The sequence below is a fragment of the Bombina bombina genome, chromosome 5 (assembly GCF_027579735.1).
Source record: "Bombina bombina isolate aBomBom1 chromosome 5, aBomBom1.pri, whole genome shotgun sequence".
In the NCBI taxonomy this organism is placed as follows: domain Eukaryota; kingdom Metazoa; phylum Chordata; class Amphibia; order Anura; family Bombinatoridae; genus Bombina; species Bombina bombina.
The window spans coordinates 243,172,025-243,199,955 of record NC_069503.1 but is presented as its reverse complement, the minus strand read 5'-3'; the positions used below and the strand labels follow the sequence as shown (position 1 = coordinate 243,199,955).

The 27,931-nt window shown below is 39.6% G+C and overlaps 1 protein-coding gene across 12 annotated transcripts in view; it reads right to left on the bottom strand.

The window, feature by feature from the left end:
• ABI1 (abl interactor 1) overlaps nt 1-27,931 on the bottom strand; it is a 348,244-nt gene that overhangs the window by 46,557 nt on the left and 273,756 nt on the right. For 7 of the 12 annotated variants that reach the window (XM_053713916.1, XM_053713913.1, XM_053713919.1 and 4 more), the window contains one exon: nt 21,100-21,200. In XM_053713916.1, coding sequence (XP_053569891.1) covers nt 21,100-21,200 — 101 coding nt within the window. Of the gene's footprint in view, nt 1-19,390; nt 19,475-21,099; nt 21,201-27,931 lie in introns of all 12 variants that reach the window. The other 5 variants (XM_053713914.1, XM_053713911.1, XM_053713917.1 and 2 more) reach the window with 1 other exon arrangement.

The window sequence follows — 27,931 nt, the reverse complement described above, 5'->3', positions numbered from 1 at the left end:
TCTTAGGATTAGGACACAAGGAAGGGTCAATAATTCCTCTACTAATGTTGTTAGAATTCACAACTTTAGGTAAAAATTTAAATGAGGACAGCAAAACCACCTTATCCTGATGAAAAATCAGAAAAAGGAGACTCACAAGAAAGAGCAGATAATTCAAAAACTGTTCTAGCTGAAGAGATGTCTAAAAGGAAAAATACTTTCCATGAAAGTAATTTTAATGTCCAAAGAAAGCATATGCTCAAACGGAAGAGCCTGTAAAGCCCTCAGAACCAAATTAAGACTCCAAGGAGGAGAAATTGGCTTAATGGCAGGCTTGAGACGACCCAAAGCCTGAACAAAACAATGAATAACAGAAAGATTAGCAAATCTTTCTGTGAAAACAGCACAGAAAAAGCAGAGATTTGTCCTTTCAAGGAACTTGCAGACAAAAACCCTTATCCAAACCATCCTGAAGAAACTATAAAATCCTAGGAATTCTAAAAGAATGCCAAGAGAATTTATAAAAGCATCATGAGATGTAAATCTTCCAAACTCGAAAATAAATCTTACTAGACACAGATTTACGAGCCTGCAACATAGTATTAATCACCGAGTCAGAGAAACTTCTATGACTAAGTACTAAGCGTTAAATTTCCATACCATCAAATTAATCATTTGAATTCCTGATGGAAAAAACGAATGTTAAGATATAAGGTCTGGCCTTAATGGAAGTGACCAAGATTGGCAACTGGACATCCGAACAAGAACCATATACCAAAACCTGTGCGGCCATGCTGGAGCCACCAGCAACACAAAAGATTGCTCTCTGATGATTTTGAAAATCACTCTAAAAAGAAGAACCAGAGGCTAAAAAATATAGGCAGATTGATAACTCCAAGGAAGTGTCAATACATACACTGTTTCCGTCTGAGGATCCCCAGACCTGTATAGGCCCCTGGGAGGTTCCTTGTTTAGATGAGATGCCATCAGATCTATTTCTGGAAGCCTTCACATCTGAACAATTTGAAAAAAAACACATCTGGGTAAAGAGACCATTCTCCCGGATGTAAAGCTTGATTGACAGAGATAATCCGCTTCCCAATTGTCTATACCTGGGAAATGAACCGCAGAAATTAGAGAGGAGCTGGATTTAGCCCAAGCAAGTATCCGAGATACTTCTTTCACAGCCTAAGGACTGAGGTCCCACCCTGATGATTGACATACGCCACAGTTGTGACATTGTCTGTCTGAAAAACAATAAACGTCTCTTTCTTCAAGAAGAAGCCAAAACTGAAGAACTCTGAGAAATGCACGGAGTTCCAAAATATCAAATGGTAATCTCGCCTCCTGAGATTTCCAAACCCCTTGTGCTGACAGAGATCCCCAGACAGCCTCCCAACCTAAAAGATTCACATCTGTAGTGATCATGGTCCAGCTTGAATGAACCGAAGAGACCCGTAGAACTATATGATGGTGATCTAACCACCAAGTCAAAGATAGTTGAACATTGGGATTCAAAGATATAAAAAGTGATATCCTAAAATCCCTGCACCATTAATTCAGCATAAAAAACTTGAACGGTTTCCTATAAAAAAGAGCAAAGGGAATCGAATCCAATGCTGCAGCCATGAGACCTAAAACTTCCATGCATATAGCAACTGAAGGAAATAATAGAGACTGAAGGTTCCGACAAACGGAACCCAATAAAATTGTCACTTGACTGTTAGAGACAAAGACATTGACACAATCTATCTGGAAACCTAAAAAAGGTGACCCTTGTCTGAGGAATCAAGGAGCTTTTGATAAAAAGATCCTCTAACCATTTCTTGAAGAAACAACAAAGTTGAATCGTATGAGATTCCACAGAATGAAAAGACTGAGCCAGTACCACAATACCATCCAAATAAGGAAACACTGAGAACCTTGAAAAGATTCTTAGAGCTGTCGCTAGACCAGTAGGAAAAGCAACAAATTGGTAATGCTTGTCAAAAAAAGAAAATCTCAGAAAATGAAAATAATCTGAATGAAAACAGAAAATGAAGATATGCATTTATTGTATCTATTGTAAACAAATAATGCCCTCACTGACCAAAAAGCAGAATAGACCATATAAACACCATTCTAAAAGATGGTACACTTATATGACAATTCAAAAAGATTTTCTATCTTTGGGACAACGAATAGTTTTGAATAAAACCCCCAAACCCTGTTCCTAAAATGGAACTGGTATAAAAACCCCAGAAAACTCCAGGTCTGAGCAGCGCCTTGAGCCCCAACGGGTGACCAGCCGCGCTTCACAAGTACCCAATACATATAGGTCTGAAACACACTTCAGGAAAGTGTGAGCCTTACTAGAATAGCTGGAATATGTAAGAGAAAAAAAAAAAGACTTCTCACAGGCGGTTTTACTCTGAATCCTATTCTGTACCCAAATCTAAGAAGTTTGGACCGAATTGAACCAAACAAATTTTAAAAAAGTCTTAACCTGCCCCTTACCAGCTAAGCTGGAATAAGAACCGCACCTACATGCAAATTTGGGGAGCTGACTTTGATCTTTTAAATGGCTTAAATTGAATGAAGAAAACTTCCAATTATAAACATGTTACTTGGGGAAGAATTAGGATTCCGTTCCTTAGTAAGAACAAAAACTAATATAAGCTTAAGATTTAGTCTTAGAACTCAATCTTGAAGCCCAGAGTAACAGTAAAAGAATTGAATCCAATTGTGAACCAAATAATTGATTGCCTTGGAAAAAAAGAAATATGGAATTTAGAAATCAAATTAGCATTCCAAGATTGAAGTCACAAAGTTCTTCTAGCTAAAAAAGCTAAAGACATAGATTAAACCTCATTTGCGAAAATATCAAAAAAATGACGACACAAATGAAATTATTAGCATGTTGATCAACTTAAAGGGATACTAAACTCATTTTTTTTCTTTCATGATTCAGATAGAGCATGAGATTTTAAGCAACTTTCAAATTTACTCCTATTATCAATTTTTCTTTGTTCTCATGCTATCTTGATTTGAAAAAGCAGTACTGTAAGCTTTAGAGCCAGCCCATTTTTTGTTCAGCATCTGGGTAGAACTTGCTGATTTGTGGCTAAATGTAGCAAACCAATTAGCAAGCGCTACCCAGGTGCTGAACTAAAAATTGTCTGGCTCCTAACCTTTCATTACTGCTTTTTCAAATCAAGATAACATGAGAACAAAGAAAAATTGATAATAGGAGTAAATTAGAAAGTTACTTAAAATTGCATGCTCTATCTGAATCATGAAAGAAAAAAATTGAGGTTAGTATCCCTTTAACAATGCTAAACAAATCATAATCTGATACTTGTTGCACTAAAGTATCCAACCAGAAAGTTGAAGCAGTTGCAACATCAGCCAAATAAATTACAGGTCTAAGAAAAGTACCTGAAAATAAATAATATTCCTTAAATAAGATACAAGTTTCCCATCTGAAGGGGAAAAAAAAATACTATTTGCTATAGGAATAGTAGTATGTTTAGCAAGAGTAGAAATAGCCCCATTAACTATGGGGATCTTTCCTCAAAACTTAAAACTAACTGCCGGCAAAGGATACAATTTAAAAACCTTAAAGAAGAAATAAAAGAAATTCCCGGCCTATTCCATTCCCTAGTATCAGGAACTGGAAAAAAACTGAAGAAACCACAGAAGGTTAATAAGCAGAATTTAAATGTTAGCTAGTCTTAAAATCAAAAGAACTAGTTACTTCAATATCCAAAATAATCAACACCTTTTCAACAAAGAACGAATGTACTCTATTTAAAAATAAAAAAGTAGATTTGTTACCGTCAATATCTGATGAAGAATATTCTGAATGAGAAAAAACACCATCAGAGAAGGATAATTCAGTATGTTGTTGGTCATTTGAAACTTCATCAACTAAATGAGAAGTTTAAAAAAAGACCTAAAAATTTTATTAGAAGGCGGGATGGCAGACAAAGCCTTTAGAATAGAATCAGAAAAATATTCTTATAAATTCCTAAGTATATCTTGTACATTAGATGTAAAAAGAATAGCAATAGAAAATGCATAAATACTAATGGACTCTGCATGTAAAAGTTTATCATAAAAACTTATTACAAACCATAGCTAAAGATAAACATTCATAACATAAAAATAAATTAACTTAGCTTTGGTAGGACTGATATCAGTCATCAGGAATCCCTCAGTATTTTCTGATACAGGAACAGTTTTTGGAATATCTTGCAATATGTAATAGAAAAAACAACATATAAAGCAAAATTATCAAATTCCTTAAATGACAGTTTCAGGAATGGGGAAAAAAATGCAAACAGAACAGGCCTCTAGAAACCAGAAGCAACTAAAAAATGAGACTTAAATAATGTTAAAAATCTGGCGCCAAGAATGACGCCCACATATTTTTTGGCGCCAAAAACGTCTGCAACAAACACGAGAGCCAAAAATGACCCAACTACAATCCCGGAAATGACGTCATTGACGTCAGACAAACGTCAATCTCGCGCCAAAAAAGTCTTGCGCCAAAAATGACGCAATAAATTCTAGCATTTTTTGCACCCGCGAGCCTAACAGCCCGCAATTTAAAGGAAAAAAGTCAATTGAAAATTTTAGGCAAGAAAATATTTTAATTCATATGCATTTTCCCAAAAAAATTAAACTGACAGTCTGAAAGAAGGAAAATAAACTGATTGACCTGAATCATGGCAAATATAAGTATAAAACATATATTTAGAACTTTACATATAAAGTGCCAAACCATAGCTGAGAGTGTCATAAATAAAAGATAAGACTTACTTATCCAAAGACACTCATCTACATAAAGTAGATAGCCAAACCAGTACTGAAACGAGAATCAGTAGAGGTAATGGTATATAAGAGTATATCGTCGATCTGAAAAGGGAGGTAGGAGAAGAAATCTCTACGACCGATAACAGAGAACCTATGAAATAGATCCCCTAGAGGAAGATCATGGTATTCAAAATAGGCAATACTCTATTCACATCCCTGACATTCACTGCACTCAGAGGAAAACCGGGCTTCAGCCTGCTGCGAAGCGCATATCAACGTAGAAATCTAGGACAAACTTACTTCACCACCTCCATAGGAGGCAAAGTTTGTAAAACTGAATTGTGGGTGTGGTGAGGGGTGTATTTGTAGGCATTTTAAGGTTTGGGAAACTTTGCCCCTCCTGGTAGGAATGTATATCCAATATGTCACTAGCTCATGGACTCTTGCTAATTACATGAAAGAAATCAGCCCCACAGGGAATAAATGAAGAAGAGAAGAACACCCAGAGAGCAAAATCATTGCAAATAACCTCTGATGTTCCATACTCGGAACAAGCCTCCCTAAAGTCCACAAGCCATACTCCTGGCCACTAGGGATTTTTGGACTGCAGTTAGCGTGCCTTAGCTGTTAGGTGGTTTTTCAGTCTGTGCTGTGATCCATACAAAATTTGCAAAACTCAGCAGGGGGCCTAATATCTATAATCGTTGTGCGCTATAATGCTGTGTTGGGTTAGTTGGTTTTTATCGCTTTATGGACGCATAACGCTCCTTTATTTGCTATGACTTTTTTCTGGTGGAGGGGGTAAGATTTTTAATACTGTCAAGAGGGTCATTATTGGGGTGTTAGGTTCTAAGCTTATGTATTTACCTGCATATTTTAGTTAATTAGGATTTCTTATGTAAATCCTTTAATATCATTTGTCTACCACATTGTTTGTATTTTCTGTGGTTTTCAGACTAGACCTGTATCATTCTAGTTCTGTCCCCACTACTTTAAAATGATCGTTCCTTAGAAGCAAGATCCACTATACAGTTTCCTACTCATATTAATGGTTTTATTTTTTTTTAAAGATTATTGATATTATGCCCCCTGCTGAGCTTTGCAATTCTTGTATGGATCATCAGACTAATGCTGTTTTTGCTTCTTCAGTTTACGCTACAGGATTTAAAAAAAAAAAGTGTACGCTTACGTTCCAGGATTAAATTTTTTTTTGTATGTTTTACTATACCTAAAATCTTAGCAGCTATGCCTCCTCCAAGTAAGCCTAAAAGGTCAGTTTCTGTTAATCCCTCATTTAGCTAATCTAATTTAAATAGATTGAAATCTGTTAAACTGCATGTTTCAGACGCTGGTTTGTCTGATTTGTCCTCAGAGGGTGGGGCATTTTCAGATGATTAGGAGTCTGTCTCTGATCAAGATACAGAATCATACTTTATTTTTCTGTTTTACCTGAACAAGGATGGCAAGGTAAAATCTGTTATGCAGTTGGTTTTGTTTTTTAAAACCTCCTGCTAAGTCACCAGAGTTTTATTTCCAGTTCCTGATGCTATCTCTGCAATATTCTCTTAAGAGTGGTATTGTTTCCCTTTTAAATTGTCATGATTCAGATACAACATGTAATTTTAAACAACTTTCCAATTTACTTCCATTAAAAAAAATGTGCAGTGTCTTTTATATTTACACTTTTTCACCAGTTCCTACTGAGCATGTGCAAGAATTCAGACTATATGTATATGCATTTGTGATTGGCTGATTGCAATCACATGGTACAGGGGGAGTGGAAATATACATAACTTTGAATTTTGTTAGAAAATAATCTACTACTCATTTGAAATTCAGAGTAAATGCTATTGTATTGTCTTGTTGTCTTGCATTTGTTGATTATGCAAATCTACTGTGTTTACTCGTCCTTTAATTATAACTTTAAAAGGACGTTTCCTTTTATCCCTAGGTAGATGGGACTATTTCTACTTCGGCTAAAAAGTTCCACTATTCCTCTCAAGGATAGTACTTATTTTTTAAAACCCTATAGATAGGAAGCACAGGCTTCCCTTATAGGCAAGCATATAGTATTGCTTGTTTTTACTTTTGGTGAGATAACTAATCTAAGCAGTTTAATAATGAATCTGCTGGTGCAGAGTATTGGAATCAGTTTAGACTTTTAAGGTCAGCTATTGCTTTTATTTGTGGTGCTGTTTTTGAGATTATTAAGATTAATGCCAAAATAAGGAGATTAGCAGCCCTGAAAAGGAGGGAGCGGCAGTCCCTTGTGGTCCAGTGGGCAACACAGCTGCCTAGAAACCTGAAGGTTGAGAGTTCAAATCCAGCTAAGGTTGCTGATTTATGCTAAAACATGGTTTCTAAGTCTAGGTTTTTGTCCCTTCTATTTCAGGGAATACTTTTGTTTGGGCTTGGTCTGCATACTATTTTTCTACTTTGACAGGAGGTAAAGAAGTTTTTCCTCTCTCAGGACAAGTCATCTAAGGGTGAAATAAGGACTTCTAATCATTTTCATTCCTTTCTTCAATCTAAGAACCTATACTACTCATCTTCCATTCAGAAACAAGACTCTTCCATATTTTCCTGGAAGCCATATTAAAATTGGAACAAGTCTAAAACAGTCTAAGAAACCTTTCTTCTCTATTAAGTCAGCATGAAGGCAAAGCCTCTAATCCAGAACTTCTGGTAAGAGGTAGATTACACATTTGTCAGGGGGTTTGGTTTAAATCGGTTAAGATCCATGGGTTCTGAATATAGTTTCCCAGGGATACAGATGTTTCAAATTATGAAGAATTTTGTAAAGGCAAGAACCTTCTTTCAGTCAATCAGTCTTAGATCTTAAATCTTCTGGAGATATAATCTCAGTTCCAAGATTGGAAAAAGGCCAGGGGTTTTATTTCAACTTCTTCATGGTTCCCAAGAAGCAGGGGACTTGAAGGCCAGTTCTGGATTTAAAAGGACTTTTAAAAAGTTCCTCAAAGTTCCTTATTTCAAGATGGAGTCAATATGGACTATTTTGCCTATTGCTCCACAAGGGCAGTTTGCGTCTATAATAGATTTGATGAATGTATTTCTTCATATCCCTATCATAGGGATCAACTTTTGTTTCTTAGTTTTGCCTCCTGGACAAGCTCTTTCAATTTGTTGATTTAATTAAATATATTTTTTCCTGCCCTTATTACTCAGACTCCACAGCTTTGATATTAGTTTCCTAGGAGTAATGGCTTGTGAACTCTCACCACCTTTATGAAAATAAATCTAATTTATGCTAACCTGAAAGTTTTTCTTTCATGGTGTTGAGAATCCACGAGACCCGCTCATTTGTTTTGCAAGATTTTTAAATGATAGATTTCTTCAGGTGGCAGTTTTTAGTGTGCACCTCTTTTTCCCCTGCTAATATTTTCTTGCTCTTGTCATTTCCTACCTTTCTTATAGTTTACCAGTGAGGTGGGAGGGATTTTTTAGGGTCTTTGAGTTTTGAGAATCTTGGCCTCCTTATAGGGGCCAGGAGTGGAATTCCCAAAAGTAATGGCTAGTGGACTGACACCACCATGAAAGAAATTAATTTAGCAGGTAAGCATAAGAACAAAACTACAAGTCCATCATTTTCTAAAGGGGTAGATTCATGAAAGAGGAAGACCCTAACCTGATGATAGAGATGAAATCTCTGAAAGTAGTCTAGGAAATTGTGATGCCACTGGCACAAGAAGCTTTACTGCAATAGCTTAAAAACAAAATTTATGCTTACCTGATAAATTTCTTTCTTTCCGGGTATGGAGAGTCCACAACGTCATTCCAATTACTAGTGGTATATTCAACTCCTGACCAGCAGGAGGAGGCAAAGAGCACCCCAGCAGAGCTGTTAGCGCAGCTTCCCTTACCCATAATCCCCAGTCATTCAGCCGATGGAAAATGGAAAAAGAAGAAACACAAGGGGACCATGTTGCCGCCTTGAAAATCTGTTCCACAAAAGCTCCATTTTTGAAAGTCCAAGATGAGGAGACAGCCCTAGTAGAATGAGCCAAAATTCTCTCAGGAGGCTGCTGTCCAGCTGTCTCATAAGCTAAACAAATAATAATTTTTTACCAGAGGGAAAGGGTAGTAGAAGTGGCCTTCTGACCCTTGAGCTTTCCGGAGAAAATCACAAACAGGGCAGAAGGATTGCTGAAAAATCTTTAGTTGCTTGAAAATCTTAAAGCACGCCCAACATCTAGGTTATGCAAAAGACGTTCCTTATGGGAAGAAGTATTAGGACAAAAAAAGAGGAACAACAATTCCCTGATTAATGTTTCCATCCGACACCATCTTAGGGAGAAAACTCAACTTAGTACGAAGGACCACCTTATCTGCATGAAAAATAAGGGACAGGGAATCACACTGCAGAGCCAAAAGCTCAGAAACCCTGCGAGCAGAAGAAATAGCAAGAAGAAACAAAACCTTCCAAGATAATTTCCAAGATTAAGGCTCCAAGGAGGAGCAACAGGTTTAAAACACAGGCCTGATTCTGACCAAGGCCTGAACAAAAGCTTGAACATCTGGCAAATCTGCCGGACGTTTGTGCAAAAGAATAGACAGTGCAGAAATGTGACTCTTCAGAGTACAGACTGACAAACCTTTCTCCAGGCCATCCTGAAGAAAAGATAAAAATGGGGGAATCTGCACCCAGCTCCAGGAGAAACCCTTAGATTCGCATCAATAAAAGGTATTTACACAATACCTTCTGGTAATTCTTGCGAGTAACAGGTTTGATAGTCTGAAGCATAGTATCAATGATCGCTTCTGAAAACCCACTTCTAGACAGAACTAGGCATTCAATCTCCAAGCAGTCAGCTTCAGAGAATCCAGGTTTGGATGGAGGAATTAGAAGGTCCTTCCTCAGAGGTAACCTCCAAAGAGGAAGAGATGACATCCTTAACAGATAAACGAACCAGATCCTGCGAGGCAATGCAGGATCTACTACAATTACCGATGCTCTCCCCTGATTGATACAAACTGAGGAAACGGGTATGCCAGAGAGAAGATCCAAGGAACCGCTAGAGCATCTATCAAGAGTGGCCTGAGGATCTCTTGACCTTCAACCATACTTTGGAAGCTTGGCATTTTGACAAGATGCCATCAGAACCAACTCTGGAACCCCTCTCCCCCCCCACTTGAGGGTCATCTGAGAGTACACTTCCAGAAGGAGAGCCTACCCCTCGGGATGAAAAGTCTGTCTGCTCAGAAAATTCGACTCCCAGTTGTCCACTCCGAGTTCCTCCCTGTTGGTTGATATAAGCCACTGAGGTGATGTTGCCCAACTAGAATCTGATAAACCAGACTAACGACATTTTAGGCCAAGCTACCAAGGCATTGAAGATTGCTCTCAACTCCAAGATGTTTATGGGGAGAGAAGACTCCTCCTGAGTCCACAGGCCCTGAGCTTTTAGAGAGCCCAAAACTGCTCCCCAGCCTAACAAGCTGGCATCCGTAGTCACAATCACCCAGGAAGGTCTCAGGAAGCAAGTGCCCCGGAGCCAGGTTTCCTGTGAAATCCACCACGAGAGTCTCTTGTTAGGGAATCTAGACCTATCCTTTGCAATAAATCTGAATGGTCTCCGTTACACTGACTGAGCATGCATAGTTGCAGAGGTTTCAGATGTAACTGAGCAAAAGGAATGATGTCCATGGAAGCAACCATCAGACCAATCACCTGCAAAAGGAGCGAAAAATTAGAATTCTGTCAACCCTTAGGTCTATTCTACTTGTCCTGAGGTAGGAAAGATCCCTTTTCACCTGTAATTTTGGAAATGATTTCCACAAGATGAAGAACAAAAGGAGTTTTACCCTTATAAGGTAAAGCCAAAAAGTTTTGCCTTTGAAGATACATCAGCCAACCAAGATTTTAACCACAAAGCTCTGTGAGCTAGAACATTGAAGCTAGACATCTTAGCTCTCAGTCTAATTACCTGCATGTTGGCATCGAAGATAAAGGTATTGGCCCGTTTAAGAGTTTTGATCCTATCTTGGATGATCTCTATCGTAATCTCTTCTGATATCAGATCAGACAGGACATCGCACCAATAAGATGCTGCTCCTGCAACCATAGCAATACTTGCCGCAGGTTGCCACTGTAAACATTGATGGATGTACATCTTCTATAAGATAGCCTCTAGCTTCTTATCCATGGGATCCTTAAAGGAACAACTATACTCTATAGGAATGGTGGTTCTTTTAGCTAGGGTAGAGATAGCTCCTTCTACTTTAGGCATAGTGCACCATGAGTCACGAATGGAGTCAGCAACAGGAAACATCTTTTTAAAAACAGGGGAAGGGGTAAAGGGAACCCCTGGCTTATCCCATTCCTGAGCTATAATTTCAGACATCTTGTCTGTAACAGGAAAAACATCCACGGATGAGGGAGAATCAAACTCCATTAAGTTTAGTAGACTTTTAGGGTTGACAGCAACTGAAGGTCCGTAACACTCTTTATGCACTATTAGCCTCAAATAAATAAACTCACACTTTGAGCTATAGACTCTAAATAACCCTTCAGCCAGTCTCCTTAATAAAAAGGTGGAAAATTAACCCCTTAAAGTCTCATTAAATTAGTGCCTGCCAGACTGCCCAAGTATTAACCCCTAAGGTTTATAACATGTCCCATATTAATATCCATAAGAGGGATTAACCTCCCAAGTGCTGTCTTTCAGTACCTAGAAAGCAAATGCACTTACCTGTGGATCCAGCAGCAGGGCAGGAACCGCTTCTTAGGTGTGATAGACACTCCACTCTCTATCAGGGACCTGAAGAAAAAGAAAGAGCAGAGTAACCAACCCTGGCATTCTATGAAGGGGTAGCAATAATTTTAGAAATAAAGCAAAGACAACCTTGCCGCTTTCTAACTGCTAATAGCCACCATTACTCTTACTAAAGAGATTGACATGGACACAGCATAGCTCCTAATCCTTGCTTGCAGGGAAAAGTACCCATAAAAGGATTAAATATCTTCAGACACAATTTTCACACATCCTTCATTGACAAAGTCAAAGAGAATGACTGGGGATTATGGGAAAGGGAAGTTACACTTAACAGTTTTGCTGGGGTGCTCTTTGCCTCCTCCTGCTGGCCAGGAGTTGCATATCCCACTAGTAATTGGAATGACATTGTGGACTCTCCATGCCATAGGAAAGAAATATTACTCTTCCAAAATGGCTGTTATCCAACCAAACATCACCATGCAATCCCTTGCACAAGGAATCTTCAAGTGCTTGGCTCTGCAAGACAAATTTTGCTCAGACCTGTGTCAATAATAGTTCTCAGGAATCAAACATGTTTGATGAAATGAGAAAGCTTTTGAAAAGACTGACTTACCATCCAAGAAGCTGAAGCACCAAACTCACATCACATGCAACAAGCTGATAAGGCTTCATTCAATATTATGTTCACATAAGAACTGACAGAAAAACCTGATCCTAGACATGTTAGCACTCAAATCGTGATCAAATCATTTTGAAAAGTGTTTTCTGTAAGATTAATTCCAGAAGGGACTCAGACTGTAACACACAGAAAGTGAACTGACTCAAGAAGAAACAAAGTAAGGGTGGCATTTTGCACAGAATTCAGGGAAGTGTTTTTTCCTATTCCAGTACTTAGGTGATATACAACCACTGAGAGAGTGAGTGAGGGAAAATAAATCAATTAAAGGCTTCTACTTCTTATACTAAAAAACAAAAACACAAAGCACAGGAGAGTTGAGTAAATATTGTGCTGTACATGTTCATTACATTTAGCTCATTCTTTTCAATATATTTATACAATACTACACAAAATTTTTGTTACAAAAATATTAGAACAATTTTTTTCACCCAAAATATCAATTTTACACAGAACCACAATTGTCAAATCCATCACCAGAAAATGGTAGTAAATCTGAATAAAAAACATACCCTTTTCAACCATATAATTATTGTTATTATACATTTCTCTTGCATTATTTCCTTTGTACCAGCTCAAGTATACATTTTTCAGTTTTTGAATATTTATCATAATATTTCTTTATTTTTTTATTATTAATTTCAGTAAACTTCTGGCAAGAAAAAGTGCAAGATTTTACCTTGAAAAAGCCTCTGAAGCGAATGGATACAAACTGTGCAATAGACTTGTAAAAGTTGCTTGCTAATTTTACCTTCCAAAAAAATAAAAAATAAATAAAGGCATTATCTTAAAAAACAATGGTTTTCTTCAGCCTTGTATAAATTACTTTTAAATACATATAACAGCGACCACTAAACACTGTAAAGCTAAATTCTGAATTTCAATTAAAATAAACTGGGAAGATGAGCAATATAAAAAAAAAAATCTACCTTTCATTCCTATATAAAGAGCATCATATAGGAAATTAGTGTTAAACAATTTAATGTAATTGGATAAACTAAATATGACCTAATGAGGAGTTTGGACCCGTTTCCCAATCGGTTTCCTGTTTAGTGGATGCTGATGGCCACATAAAAACTTTTGGAAGGACAGATGTGGTGTCAGGACCATATCCCGGGTATAAAACAAACCATAGTAAAAGTCACCATGATGCCAACTACTAACATTTCTTCATAACATCTATTACCATTAGCAACCAATTACTCAGATGAAATGCTGCTAGTTTGTGCTAGCACCTGCACAACCTAATATATTCTAGTTGTACACCTCTGCAGAAATAAACTATTTCTTACATGTTTACAAGAACCATTGTGTTTTAAAGTAAAAAAGAAAATTTACCTGATACATTTATTTCTTTTTTGACACGATGAGTCCACGGATCATCTTAATTACTAATGGGATATTCACCTCCTGGTCAGCAGGAGGAGGAAAAGAGCACCACAGCAGAGGAGGAGGAAAAGAGCACCACAGCAAAGTTGTTAAATAGCTCCTCCCTTCCCTCCCATTCCAGTCATTCGACTGAAGTTAGGAAGAGAAAGGAAAAGCCAAGGTGCAGAGGTGTCTGAAGTTTACATAACCCACAACCTGTCTACAAGAACAGGACGGGCCGTGGACTTGTGTCAAAAAAGAAATCAGGTAAGCATAAATTTTCTTTTCTTTCTTAAGACACAATGAGTCCACGGATCATCTTAACTACTACACAGATGATATGGGAGGGACAAGACAGGAAACCAAAACGGAAGGCACCACTGCTTGAAGAACCTTTCTCCCAAAAACGGCCTCAGCCGAGGCAAAAGTGTCAAATTTGTAGAACTTTGAAAAAGTGTGAAAAGAGGACCAAGTTGCAGCCTTGCAAATCTGTTCCACAGAAGCTTAATTTTTGAATGCCCATGAGGAAGCAACAGCCCTAGTGGAATGAGCCGTAACTCTTTCGGGAGGCTGTTGTCCAGCAGTTTTATATGCAAAACGTATGATACTCCTTAGCCAAAAAGAAAGTGAAGTAGCCGTAGCTTTCTGACCCTTGCGTTTTCCTGAGAAAACCACAAAGAAGAAGACTGACGAAAGTCCTTAGATGCATGAAGGTAAAACTTTAACGCACGGACCACGTCCAAATTGTGCAGAAGTCTATCCTTCTGAGAAGAAGTATTAGGACACAAGGAAGGAACAACAATCTCCTGATTAATGTTCCAATCAGAAACAACCTTAGGAAGAAATCCTAGTTAAGTACGTAAAACTACCTTATCGCAATGGAAAGTAAGATAAGGAGACTCATACTGCAATGCCGAGAGCTCTGACACTCTCCGAGCAGAAGAAATAGCAACAAGAAATAAAACTTTCCAAGATAACAACTTAATATCTAAGGAATGCATGGGCTCAAACGGAGCCCCTTGAAGGACTCTGAGAACTAAATTAAGACTCCATGGAGGATAAACTGGCTTGAACACAGGCCTGATCCTGACCAAGGCCTGACAAAATGAGATTTGACCTTTTAGGGTACTTGTCGATAATCCCTTCTCCAAACCCTCTTGGAGAAAAGACAACATTCTAGGAATCCTAACTAGCCCTTGGATTCGCACCAATAGAGATATTTATGCCAAACCTTATGGTAAATCTTTCTAGTTACAGGCTTACGAGCCTGAATCATGGTCTCTATGACCAAGTCAGAAAACCCCCGCTTGGATAAAATTAAGCGTTTAATCTCCAAGCAGTCAGCTTCAGAGAAACTAGATTTGGGTAAAGGAAGGGCCCTTGAATCAGAAGGTCCTTCCTCAACGTAAATCTCCAAGGCGGCAGAGATGTCATCTCCACCAAATCTGCATACCAAATCCTGCAAGGCCAGGTCGGTGCTATGAGAATCTCTGAGGCCCTCTCCTGTTTGATTCAAGCAATTACCCGAGGAAGAAGAACAAACGGAGGAAATAGGTATGCTAGACTGAAGTTCCAAGGAACCGCCAGAGCATCTATCAGTTCCGCCTGAGGGTCCCTGAACCTCGACCCGTACCTTGGAAGCTTGGCATTCTGTTGAGATGCCATGAGATCCAATTCAGGCTGACCCCACCTGAGAATCAGGTTGGAGAACACTTCCGGATGAAGCTCCCACTCCCCCGGATGAAAGGTCTGCCTGCTCAAGAAATCCGCCTCCCAGTTGTCTACCCCTGGGATGTGGATCGCCGACAGGTAACAAGAGGGAGCCTCCGCCCACCGGATTATTTTGGCTACTTCTGTCATCGCTAAGGAACTTCTCGTTCCTCCCTGATGATTGATGTAAGCCACTGAAGTTATGTTGTCCGACTGGAACCTGATAAACTGGACCGTGGCTAACTGAGGCCAGGCCAGGCGAGCATTGTAGATCGCTCTCAGTTCCAGAATGTTTATAGGAAGAACAGACTCTGAGTCCAAACTCCCTGAGCCTTTAGGGAGCCCCAGACTGCTCCCCATCCCAGAAGGCTGGCATCTGTTGTCACAATCACCCAAGATGATCTGCGAAAGCAGGTTCCCTGGGAAAGATGATCCAGAGACAACCACCATTGGAGTTCCTTGTCTCCTGGTCCAGAGTTATTCGAGGTGACAAGTCCGCATAATCTCCGTTCCATTGCCTGAGCATGTTTAACTGCAGAAGTCTGAGATGGAACCGATCAAACAGGATGATGTCCATTGCCGCCACCATCAGCCCGATTAACTCTGTGCCACAGACGGCCGAGGAGTGGACTGAAGAACTAGGCAAGTATCGAAAATCTTTGATTTCCTGACCTCTGTCAGAAAAAATCTTCATAGACAGGGAGCCTATTATTGTTCCCAAAAAGGTGACCCTTGTGTCTGAAACTAGAGAACTCTTTTCCAAATTTACCTTCCACCCGTGAGTTCTCAAGAAAGATAACACTATGTCAGTGTGGGATCTTGCTTGCTGAAAGGATGGCGTCTGGACTAGAATGTCGTCTAAATAAGGTGCCACCCCAATGCCCCGAGACCGAAGGACCACCAACCTTTGGGAAAATTCTGGGAGCAGTGGCCAGCCCAAAAGGAAGAGCTACGAACTGGAAGTGCTTGTCCTGGAAAGCAAACCTTTGGAACCTGTGATGTTCCCAGTGAATCGGAACATGTAGGTACGCGTCTTTTAAATCCACAGTTGTCCTAAATTGACCCTCCTTGATTAAGGGAAGAATGGAACAAATAGTTTCCATCTTGAAGGACGGAAACCTTAGAAATTTGTTTAGAGTCTTGAGGTATAAAATTGGCCTGAAGGTTCCCTCCTTTTTGGGAACCACAAACAGATTGGAATAAAAACCTTGACGCTGTTCCAGCACTGGAACAGGAACAATCACTCCCAGGGCAGATAGGTCTCTTACGCAATGTAAGAACACCTCTCTCTTTGTCTGGTTTACAGATAATCTTGAAAGTAGAAACCTGCCTCTGGGAGGAAAACTCTTGAACTCTAGTTTGTATCCCTGGGATACAATCTCTATTGCCCAGGGATCCTGAACATCCTGAACCCAAACCAGTTACGAAGGAAAGTCTGCCCCCTACAAGATCCGGTCCCAGATAGGGGGCATGCCCTTCATGCTGTCTTGGATTCAATGTCAGGCTTCTTGGACTGCTTTCCCTTAGCCCAAGACTGGTTCGGTCTCCATGCAGGCTTAGATTTTTCCTGCTTAGAGGAGGAAGGGGAAGAATTTCCCTTAAAGTTTCGAAAGGAACGAAAATTAATCTGTCGTCCTTGCTGTTTGTTTCTCGTATCTTGAATAAGAAGATGACCCTTACCTCCCGTGATATCAGAAATTTCTGTTAGACCAGGTCCAAACAAGGTCTTCACCTTGTAAGGAATAGCCAGAAGCTTAGACTTTGAAGACACATCCGCAGACCAAGGTTTCAACCATAAAGCTCTGCAAGCTAGAATAGAGAAACCTGAAATCTTGGCTCCCAGTTTAATAATTTGAAGGGAAGCATCCGTAATAAAGGCATTGGCAAGCTTCAAAGCTTTTATCCTGTCCTGGATCTCTTCCAAGGAAGTCTCAGTACTGAGAGCCTCAGACAGAGCATCAAACCAATAGGCCGCCGCGCTAGTGACGGTAGCAATGCACGTAGCCGACTGCAATTGCAGACCCTGGTGAACATAAATCTTCTTAAGTAGACCCTCTAACTTCTTATCCATAGGGTCCTTAAAAGCACAACTATCCTCTATGGGGATAGTAGTTCTCTTAGCTAAGGTGGAAACAGCCCCTTACACCTTAGGAACTGTTTGCCAAGCCTCCTTAACAGATTCAGCTATGGGAAACATTTTCTTGAAAATAGGAGAAAAAGGAATGCCTGGTCTCTCCCATTCCTTAGTAATAATCTCTGAAGCTCTCTTTGGAACTGGAAATACATCTGAGTAGAAAGGAACCTCAAAAGTATCTGTTCAATTTACTAGACTTCTCAGGGATAACCACAACTGTGGAGTCACAGTCATCCAAAGTAACCAAAACCTCTCTAAGCAATAGGCGGATGTGTTCTAGTTTAAATCTAAGTTACAACCTCCGAATCAGTCTGAGGCAAAGCACTTTCTGAATCTGAGATTTCCCCCTCAGATACTACAGCAGTACCCTCTCCTCTTTGTGTCCTTGGGAGGGTACCTCCGAAATTACCACAATGGCGTCAGAACTTACTGAATGTCTGGTTTTCCTCTTATGTTTGCCCTGCAACATTGGAAAGGCAGACAATGCATCAGAAATTGTAGAAGACAGGAGAGAAGCTATGTATTTTAAAGTAACTCCAGCAGGTGCTAGAGTTGAAGTGCAGGACACTGCTTGTGTGGGTGGTAAACTCTGGGGCGCTTGGAGAAAAAGCTGCGGCATACATGCATTAGACTCCCGGACTGCATCCGCTTTTGAAGAGTCTTGCTCAGAAAAAAAATCTTATCCCTGAAATTTAAAGTCCTTTCAATACATGTAGGACAGAAAGGGATTGGTAGTTCCACATTAGCTTCAAAACACAAGGAGCAAGAAACATTTTGTTAGGCCCCTTGGTCCATAATAGTTCACAATTGACCAAATATTAAACAATAAAATTCTTTAACTCATAAAAAAATTTAAACCCAAAAGACGTTACTGTCTCTTTAAATTCAAAGTGACACTTTTTTACTTTAAGGACTGCAATTTATGTTAACTACTAAACTAAGGCCAAATAAACACCTCTGCACCACAGCAACGTGCTGAAGTGCTCCTAACTGACAGGAAAAACTGGTGTCCGTGTGTCAGCTCAGCACTGCAGTAAAGGACCATGCGTTTCTAAACGACCCCCTCAGAAATGTGATAAGACTGACATTCTAACCGAGGCGCAAGATGAATTGGCGCGAACCCAGAAGTCACACCCATTGTGGGCGTACCATATACTAAAGCTCCGTTCAACTATAGGAACACTGAAAAAATAGTTAAATAACATGTAAAACCACCAGAGCAAAGATCCCCAGCCCCAGTGCCTGAACATAAATGCTGTCCCAATACCTCTCCACACTAGGAGGGCTTTTAATGTCCCAATAAAAAGTGCTTCTCGGACTCCTATTGCACTTAATAATAATAATGGCGTGCTTACTCCTTCCTGGGTCCCCCAGAAAATAAATAAAGTAGAACTTACCTAAACTTCTGCCTGACAGCTAGGCAGCTCACAGGCTTAAGAGGTCCTCTCCCTCCCAATGACCTGTGGAAAAAAAGGCATGCTGAGTAATCTTTTCCTCAGACTAAGGCATATAGGGCAGCAAAATATATGGGAGGCGCAGTGAGAATTATGTCCCACAAGTTCCCATTGCTCTAAAGCCACCAAAGCTCTACTGAAGAGACTGATATGGACTACGGCTACACCCTAGGACAAAGCAGTACAATCTTGCACTACTTTAAAAATAATAAACTCTTGATTGAAGCGTGGGATGGAAGGGAGGAGCTATTTAACAGCTCTGCTGTGGTGCTCTTTGCCTCCTCCTGCTGACCAGGAGGCGAATATCCCATCAGTAATTAAGATGATCCGTGGACTTGTGTCTTAAAAAAGAAAAAATAATCTGAAAACAGTTTTATACATTCACTTCAGAGGATTTTAAACAAATATGATTAGATGTCGTTAGTTGTGTGCAAGCATATACAAATCTTCAAAACCAACACACTCAACAATCATTAACAACCCTGTTAAAGATCATAGATGATTTAAAATGCACCCATGTCCACCGTTAACGTCTCACCTATCGGACTGCCCATCACTGAGCCTGGAAGTGGTGGAGGAGGTGGTGGTAGTGGTGGTGCAAGAGGAGGGACCAAACTGACACCTGATTTTTGGTATGTAAATGTTTTAAATGGAGCATTTTAAAATATACAAATGAAGATCAAAACATTAATTTACATTCCCTCTCTCTACAATATATGCTTACAAAGTGCTTGTATTACAACTTTAATCCTTATAATAGATCTATTCTGATTGTTAAAACACTGGTAGGACAAATGGATAGATACTGGTGATGTATACTACATTGTGACACACCTCAGAGCAAGCAACACCCTCCCGGAACTCTCTAGTGATCTTCCCTCTCATTCCATTATTTAGGAAGTGTCTAAACATACCCTAGAGAGCTCAGTAAATCTAGAACATACTTTGAGTGTGGAGATTATGCTTTTTCCATTTAATCTCCCACATACCCCTGCTGGGGGAGGGGGTTAGAAGAAACCCAAGAGGGTCAAGAGAGTCCTTGTAGGGCTCAATTTGTTACAATTATGAGTGAGAAGATTTCTCCTATGTCCGGAGGACAGTCTGCTAAGCTTTCCTTTTAAAAGCGGTCTGTAAAGCTGCAAACACGTTAGTGAATTAAGCAAATTAGATAATAGAAGTGAATTAGAAAGTTGTTTAAAATTGTATTCTCTATCTGAATCATAAAAGTAAAAAATACGGGTTTCATGTCCCTTTAAGGAACTTGATAATTAAATTATTAAAGCATCTTGGAAAAATCTCAAAATATGCAATCATGGAGACAATCCATTTGCAGATGATCCATTTATATAGCCCATCTGGGAGTATTTTTGTAACAATCTTTTTTAATAACTTTGGGATTTGGTTAGGAGTCTGAAAATCAGCACAAAGTATCAGATGTAGACCCAGGTCTACAGATTTGTGCTGCTATTGTTTGTGTAATCTGTCTTTTCATATGCAGGGAATGGGGGAGTGTCACTGGGTGTCCCAGCCTAATCTCATCAACAGTGCTAAACTGGGAGCTTCTAAGTAAGTTTTCAATAGGTTTTAAACTGGATTTTTAGACCTGTAGTGTCTATTACATGCAGTTATGACATTTTTTTGTACACTGTCCCTTTAAACTAAGCACATTCCTCAGTGATAAGATCTAAGAACTAGGAAACATTCTATCTTCTCTATATTTAGCCTACTGTAATCCAAATATACAGAAAATTAATGGAAGACCAGAGGAAGATGGGGGAGGAAACCTGACTGGCACAGAGTTTTTTTTCCCCCCATTTACCCTAGGAAGGCACAAAGCAGTATACATAATTCCTACTGAAATACGTCATGATTTAAAAAGGGCCAGGACAATGGGAAGGGTTAATTAGTTTGGGCAATTGCAGTATGTTGAAAACTTTCGTTACAGATTTTATTTCTTTGGCCTCTCTAGGGAGTGTAGGGCAAAGCACAAATTTTACACAAAAGGGGTGGTTTTATGTTAGTAATTAAATAAATGTACAGAGTGTACAATAAGGCCACTGATTATTTAACCAATTTATCAAAAAGTATTTTTAATTTCTTTAAATTGGGCAAAATCACTTGACTACACAGTTTTACCATTCTACTAGATTACTTATATTTATAATAAGGAATTAAATATCTCCCAGTACTGAAATACTAAAGCATGAGCAGAGGACAAGGAAAAGTGAGCGAGAGAGCTGGTCATACCTGGCCCAACAGTGGGCGGAGATGGTGTGGGAACGGCTATAGGAATCCCAATGCTGCTGCTTCCACTGTTTTCTCGACTGCCGCTGCCTCCGCTGCTGCCACTAGTACATAAAAACCAAGAAATTAAATGTTATCTTAAACTAACACAAGAACCTATAAAAACAACAAAAATCCCAAAGTACGTAAAAAACGAATTATGCTTACCAGATAATTTCCTTTCCTTCTGTATGAGGAGAGTCCACGGCTTAATTTCTTACTTGTGGGAATACAGAACCTGGCCACCAGGAGGAGGCAAAGACAACCCGCCAAAGGCTTAAATACCTCCCTCACTTCCCTCATATCCCAGTCATTCTGCCAAGGGAACAAGGAACAGTAGGAGAAATATCAGGGTATAAATGGTGCCAGAAGAAGATAAAATTTAGGTCCGCCCTACGGAGAATACTGGCGGGGGCTGTGGACTCTCCTCATACAGAAGCAAAGGAAATTATCTGGTAAGCATAATTCATGTTTTCCTTAATATGAGGAGAGTCCACGGCTTCATTCCCTATTAAAAATTTTTTTAGAAAAGGTATTTAAGGAGGACCAGGTAGTCGCCCTACCAATCTGATCCATTGGGTCTTCAAGAATGAGGCCTCAAGAGGAAGCCATTGTTCTAGTTGAATGAACCTAAATCCTATGAGGAGGCTTATGACCCGCTGTCTCATAAGCTAAGCGAATAATGCTCCTCAACCAAAAAGATAAGGAAGTGTATAAAGCCTTCTGCCCCCTACGCTTCCCAGAATAGACAACAAAGAAGAGGTCTGTCTAAACTCCATCGTAGCCTGAAGATAGATCTTCAAGGCCCGAACCACATCCAAATTATGAAGTAACCGTTCCTTTGCCGAAGGAGGATTAGGACACAAGGAAGGAACCACAATCTCCTGATTAATGTTGCGATCTGAAACAACCTTAGGAAGAAAACCTAACCCAGTACGAAGAACAGCCTACATTACAAGGCAGCCAAAGCAATAGCCAGTAGAAAAAGAACCTTCCAAGACAGTAATTTAATGTTGACTACATGCATAGGCTCAAACGGAGCCATCTGCAAAACTTTAAGAACAAGATTAAAACTCCAAGGAGGCGCACTAGATCTAAACACAGGCCTGATTCTAGGCAGAGCCTGAACAAAAGGCTGAACATCTGGAAGCTCAGCGAGACTCTTGTGCAGTAAAACAGATAGGACTCTTGTGCAGTAAAACAGATAGGGCTGAAATCTGTCCCTAAAGGGAGCTAGCCGACCATCCTGGAGAAAAGAAAAAATACTAGAATCCACGCTCTTCACACCAGAATAAGTAGATCCTCCACACCTTATGATAGATGCGACGAGTAACCGGCTTACTAGCTTGAATGAGTATCAATAACTTTCTCAGAGAAACCTCTCTTGGCTAGGACTAAGCATTCATTCTGCACACAGTCAGCCTCAGAAAATCTAGATTTTGATGAACAAAAAGGACCTTGTTCCAGGAGATCCCTGCGACAAGGTAACTTCCATGGAGGAGATGACAACATCCCCACTAGATGCGCAAACCACATCCTTCGAGGCCACAAAGGAGCAATCAGTATCACTGACGCCCACTCCTACTTGATGCGGGCCACTATTCGAGGAAGGAGAGGTAATGGAGGAAAAAGGTATATGAGACTGAACCTCCAAGGCACAACTAATGCATCTATTAGCTCCACATGAGGATCCCTGGATTTCGACCCATACCTGGGTAGCTTGGTATTGAGACGGAACGCCATGAGATCTATCTCCGGAGTCCCCCACATGTTGCATATCTCTGCAAACCCCACGGGATGGAGAGACCATTCTCCCGGATGAAAAGATTGTCTGCTGAGAAAATCCACTTCCCAGTTGTACACACCCGGAATGTGGATCGCTGACAGCGAACAGTTGAGGGCCTCCGCCCACTCCAGAATCCGAGATACCGCCCTCATTGCTAGGGAGCTCCTCGTTCCTCCTTGGTGGTTGATGTAAGCCACCGAGGTGATATTGTCTGATAGGAATCTGATAAACTGGGAGGAACCTAGGCGGGGCCAAGCCTTCAGAGCATTGAAGATTGCTCGAAGTTCCAAAATGTTGATCGGAAGAGAGCTCTCCTCCTGAGACCAAAGGCCCTGAGCCTTCTTGGCTCCCCGAACTGCTCCCCATCCTGAGAGACTCACATCTGTAGTCACAATCTCCCAGGATGGTCTTAAGAAGGATGTCCCTCGGAACAGGTGATCTGGACAGAGCCACCAAGAGATCGATTCTCTCGACTGGTTGTCCAGAGGAATCTGTTGAGACAGATCCAAATGATTGCCATTCCACTGTCTCAGCATGCACAGCTGTAACGGTCTGAGACGGAACCTAGCAAAGGGAATTATGTCCATGCTGGACACCATGAGACCAATCACCTCAATACACTGCGCCACAGAGGGCCTTGAGGAGGTCCGGAGTGCAAGACATGCCGAAGCCAGCTTGCAGCATCTCTGGTCTGAAAGAAATAGCCTCATAACTAGTGAGTCTATTATCGTACCCAGGAATTCTATCCTGGTGCTTGGAGAAAGAACGCTTTTCTAAGTTTATCTTCCATCCATGGGATCGAAGAAGAGAGAGAAGAGATTCTGAATGTTCTTCTGCTAGACGAAAGGTACCAGGATATCGTCCAAGTAAGGTGCTACTGCAATGCTCTGGGTTCTGGCCACGGCCAAGAGAGACCCCAGAATCTTTGTGAAAATTCTCGGGGCAATAGCTAGGCCAAACGGAAGAGCAATAAACTGGAAGTGCTGGTCCAGGAAGGCAAACCTTAGGAACTGAAAGTGTTTCTTGTGGATTGGAACATGAAGGTAAGCATCCTTCAGATCAAAAGTGGTCATGAACTGTCCCTTCTGGACTAAGGGAAGGATAGACCTTATCGTCGCCATCTTGAACGAGGGGACGTTTAGGTCCAGAATCAGGCAGAAAGTTCCCTCCTTTTTTGGAATCACGAAAAGGTTTGAGTAGTATTCCAAGCCTCGTTCCTCAATGGGAACCGAGACAATGACTCCTAAGGAGGACAGATCCCAAACGCACCCCAGAAAGACATTCCTCTTCTCTGGAACTGATGACAGATTTGAGAGCAAGAATCTGCCCTTGGGTGGAAGAGATTTGAACCCAATTCTGTAACCCTAAGCAATGACCTCCAGGACCCAAGGATCCTGCACATCCCTGAACCAAGCTTCTGAGAAGAGCGAAAGTCTGCCTGCTACCTGATCCATAGACGGATCAGGGGGAAACCCCTTCATGCCGATTTAGTCTCAGCGGGCTTCTTGTTCTTCTTGGACTTATTCGAGGACTGAGCCGGCTTCCAAATCTTAGGTTGCTCGGTCTTAGCGGAGGAATGCTGGCGCTGGGATTTTTCAGAATGAAAATTATTAGGTTGTCCCTTAGACCTGTTCTTTTTATCTTGTGGTAGGAAGGCAGCCTTGCCCCCTGTAACTGTAGAAATAATGGAGTCCAGGCCTGGACCCAACAAAATCTTGCCCTGGAATGGAAGGGAAAGGAGTATGGACTTGGAAGTCAAGTCCGCAGACCAGGACTTCAGCCACAGAGCCCGGTGGGCCTGAACAGAAAACCCAGCAGTCTTAGCATTTAAACAAATAATTTGCATATTCGCATCACAAATAAAAGAATTAGCGACCCTTAAAGCCTTATCAAGCCTTATCAAGAATCAAGAATAATATTGAGGGGACCTTCCACCTCGATCAATTCCTATAAGGAGTCACACCAGTAGGTAACTGCTCCCGCAATAGCGACAACTGCCGTTGCCGATTGAAATAAATAGCCAGAATGTTGAAACATCTTTCTTAAGAGTTTCCATCTTTTTATCCATGGGCTCTTTCAACGACAAACTATCCTCCAATCGGATAGTGGTACGTTTTGCCAGCATGAAAACAGCGCCATCCACCTTAGGGACGGAACCCCACCACTCCAATTGAGAGTCTGGAATCCGGGAACAGTTTCTTGAAGGCAGATAAAGGGGTAAAGGAAGAACCAATCCTCTCCCTTTCGTTCTTAATGTTTACTATCTTTACAGGAACAGGGAAAGTCTGAGGAACAACCCTGTCTTCGTAAACTCTATCCAGTTTAGGAATTAAAGGTTCTTCAGGCAGCTTGGCCTCTGGAACCTCTAAGGTAGCCAGAACTTCCTTTAAAAGCAAGTGCTCCATCCTAAATCTAAAATCTGGTTCCTGCACAATTGGAAGCTTAGGGGCAGCCGATTCCGACCTAGAAAATTCACACTCTGAAGTATCAGAAAGAACTTCATCAGATAACCGTCTATCAGCTATAGCCAATAAACTGGATGATGACCCTGGGAAGGATAGCAATATGTGACCTTACGCTTAGCAGGGCGAGGCAAAGCACTAATGGCCGCAGACACCACCATTTGTAACTGCGCAGTGAAGTATGGAGGTAAAAGAGGCTTCCTTGGGAAAAAGCAGTTTAAGGTAACCTGGTTTTACCTACACTTCGAAACACTTCATTATTTTACAACAGGATTGGATAACCTAACGGACTTGAGTCTGATCTCATAAGGTACTCTTAATATAAAAAAGAGACGGCATTAAAATTTACATTTGCCTAACATTTTGCATATGCCAAAATCCTTTACCTGTGCACAGAAAAGAACTTTTAACGAACTTTTGTTCCATTTTTCAGTTCAATCATAATTATGTTGTAATGTTTATATGGCTATTTCTTATACTAAGGCTTGCTACCAATCTCTAAAACCTTAGCTCTATTAACTTAGCTCTATTAACTTAGCTCTATTAACTTAGCTCTATTAACTTAGCTCTATTAACTTAGCTCTATTAACTTAGCTCTATTAACTTAGCTCTATTAACTTAGCTCTATTAACTTAGCTCTATTAACTTAGCTCTATTAACTTAGCTCTATTAACTTAGCTCTATTAACTTAGCTCTATTAACTTAGCTCTATTAACTTAGCTCTATTAACTTAGCTCTATTAACTTAGCTCTATTAACTTAGCTCTATTAACTTAGCTCTATTAACTTAGCTCTATTAACTTAGCTCTATTAACTTAGCTCTATTAACTTAGCTCTATTAACTTAGCTCTATTAACTTAGCTCTATTAACTTAGCTCTATTAACTTAGCTCTATTAACTTAGCTCTATTAACTTAGCTCTATTAACTTAGCTCTATTAACTTAGCTCTATTAACTTAGCTCTATTAACTTAGCTCTATTAACTTAGCTCTATTAACTTAGCTCTATTAACTTAGCTCTATTAACTTAGCTCTATTAACTTAGCTCTATTAACTTAGCTCTATTAACTTAGCTCTATTAACTTAGCTCTATTAACTTAGCTCTATTAACTTAGCTCTATTAACTTAGCTCTATTAACTTAGCTCTATTAACTTAGCTCTATTAACTTAGCTCTATTAACTTAGCTCTATTAACTTAGCTCTATTAACTTAGCTCTATTAACTTAGCTCTATTAACTTAGCTCTATTAACTTAGCTCTATTAACTTAGCTCTATTAACTTAGCTCTATTAACTTAGCTCTATTAACTTAGCTCTATTAACTTAGCTCTATTAACTTAGCTCTATTAACTTAGCTCTATTAGCTTAGCTCTATTAGCTTAGCTCTATTAACTTAGCTCTATTAACTTAGCTCTATTAACTTAGCTCTATTAACTTAGCTCTATTAACTTAGCTCTATTAACTTAGCTCTATTAACTTAGCTCTATTAACTTAGCTCTATTAACTTAGCTCTATTAACTTAGCTCTATTAACTTAGCTCTATTAACTTAGCTCTATTAACTTAGCTCTATTAACTTAGCTCTATTAACTTAGCTCTATTAACTTAGCTCTATTAACTTAGCTCTATTAACTTAGCTCTATTAACTTAGCTCTATTAACTTAGCTCTATTAACTTAGCTCTATTAACTTAGCTCTATTAACTTAGCTCTATTAACTTAGCTCTATTAACTTAGCTCTATTAACTTAGCTCTATTAACTTAGCTCTATTAACTTAGCTCTATTAACTTAGCTCTATTAACTTAGCTCTATTAACTTAGCTCTATTAACTTAGCTCTATTAACTTAGCTCTATTAACTTAGCTCTATTAACTTAGCTCTATTAACTTAGCTCTATTAACTTAGCTCTATTAACTTAGCTCTATTAACTTAGCTCTATTAACTTAGCTCTATTAACTTAGCTCTATTAACTTAGCTCTATTAACTTAGCTCTATTAACTTAGCTCTATTAACTTAGCTCTATTAACTTAGCTCTATTAACTTAGCTCTATTAACTTAGCTCTATTAACTTAGCTCTATTAACTTAGCTCTATTAACTTAGCTCTATTAACTTAGCTCTATTAACTTAGCTCTATTAACTTAGCTCTATTAACTTAGCTCTATTAACTTAGCTCTATTAACTTAGCTCTATTAACTTAGCTCTATTAACTTAGCTCTATTAACTTAGCTCTATTAACTTAGCTCTATTAACTTAGCTCTATTAACTTAGCTCTATTAACTTAGCTCTATTAACTTAGCTCTATTAACTTAGCTCTATTAACTTAGCTCTATTAACTTAGCTCTATTAACTTAGCTCTATTAACTTAGCTCTATTAACTTAGCTCTATTAACTTAGCTCTATTAACTTAGCTCTATTAACTTAGCTCTATTAACTTAGCTCTATTAACTTAGCTCTATTAACTTAGCTCTATTAACTTAGCTCTATTAACTTAGCTCTATTAACTTAGCTCTATTAACTTAGCTCTATTAACTTAGCTCTATTAACTTTGCTTTTTTG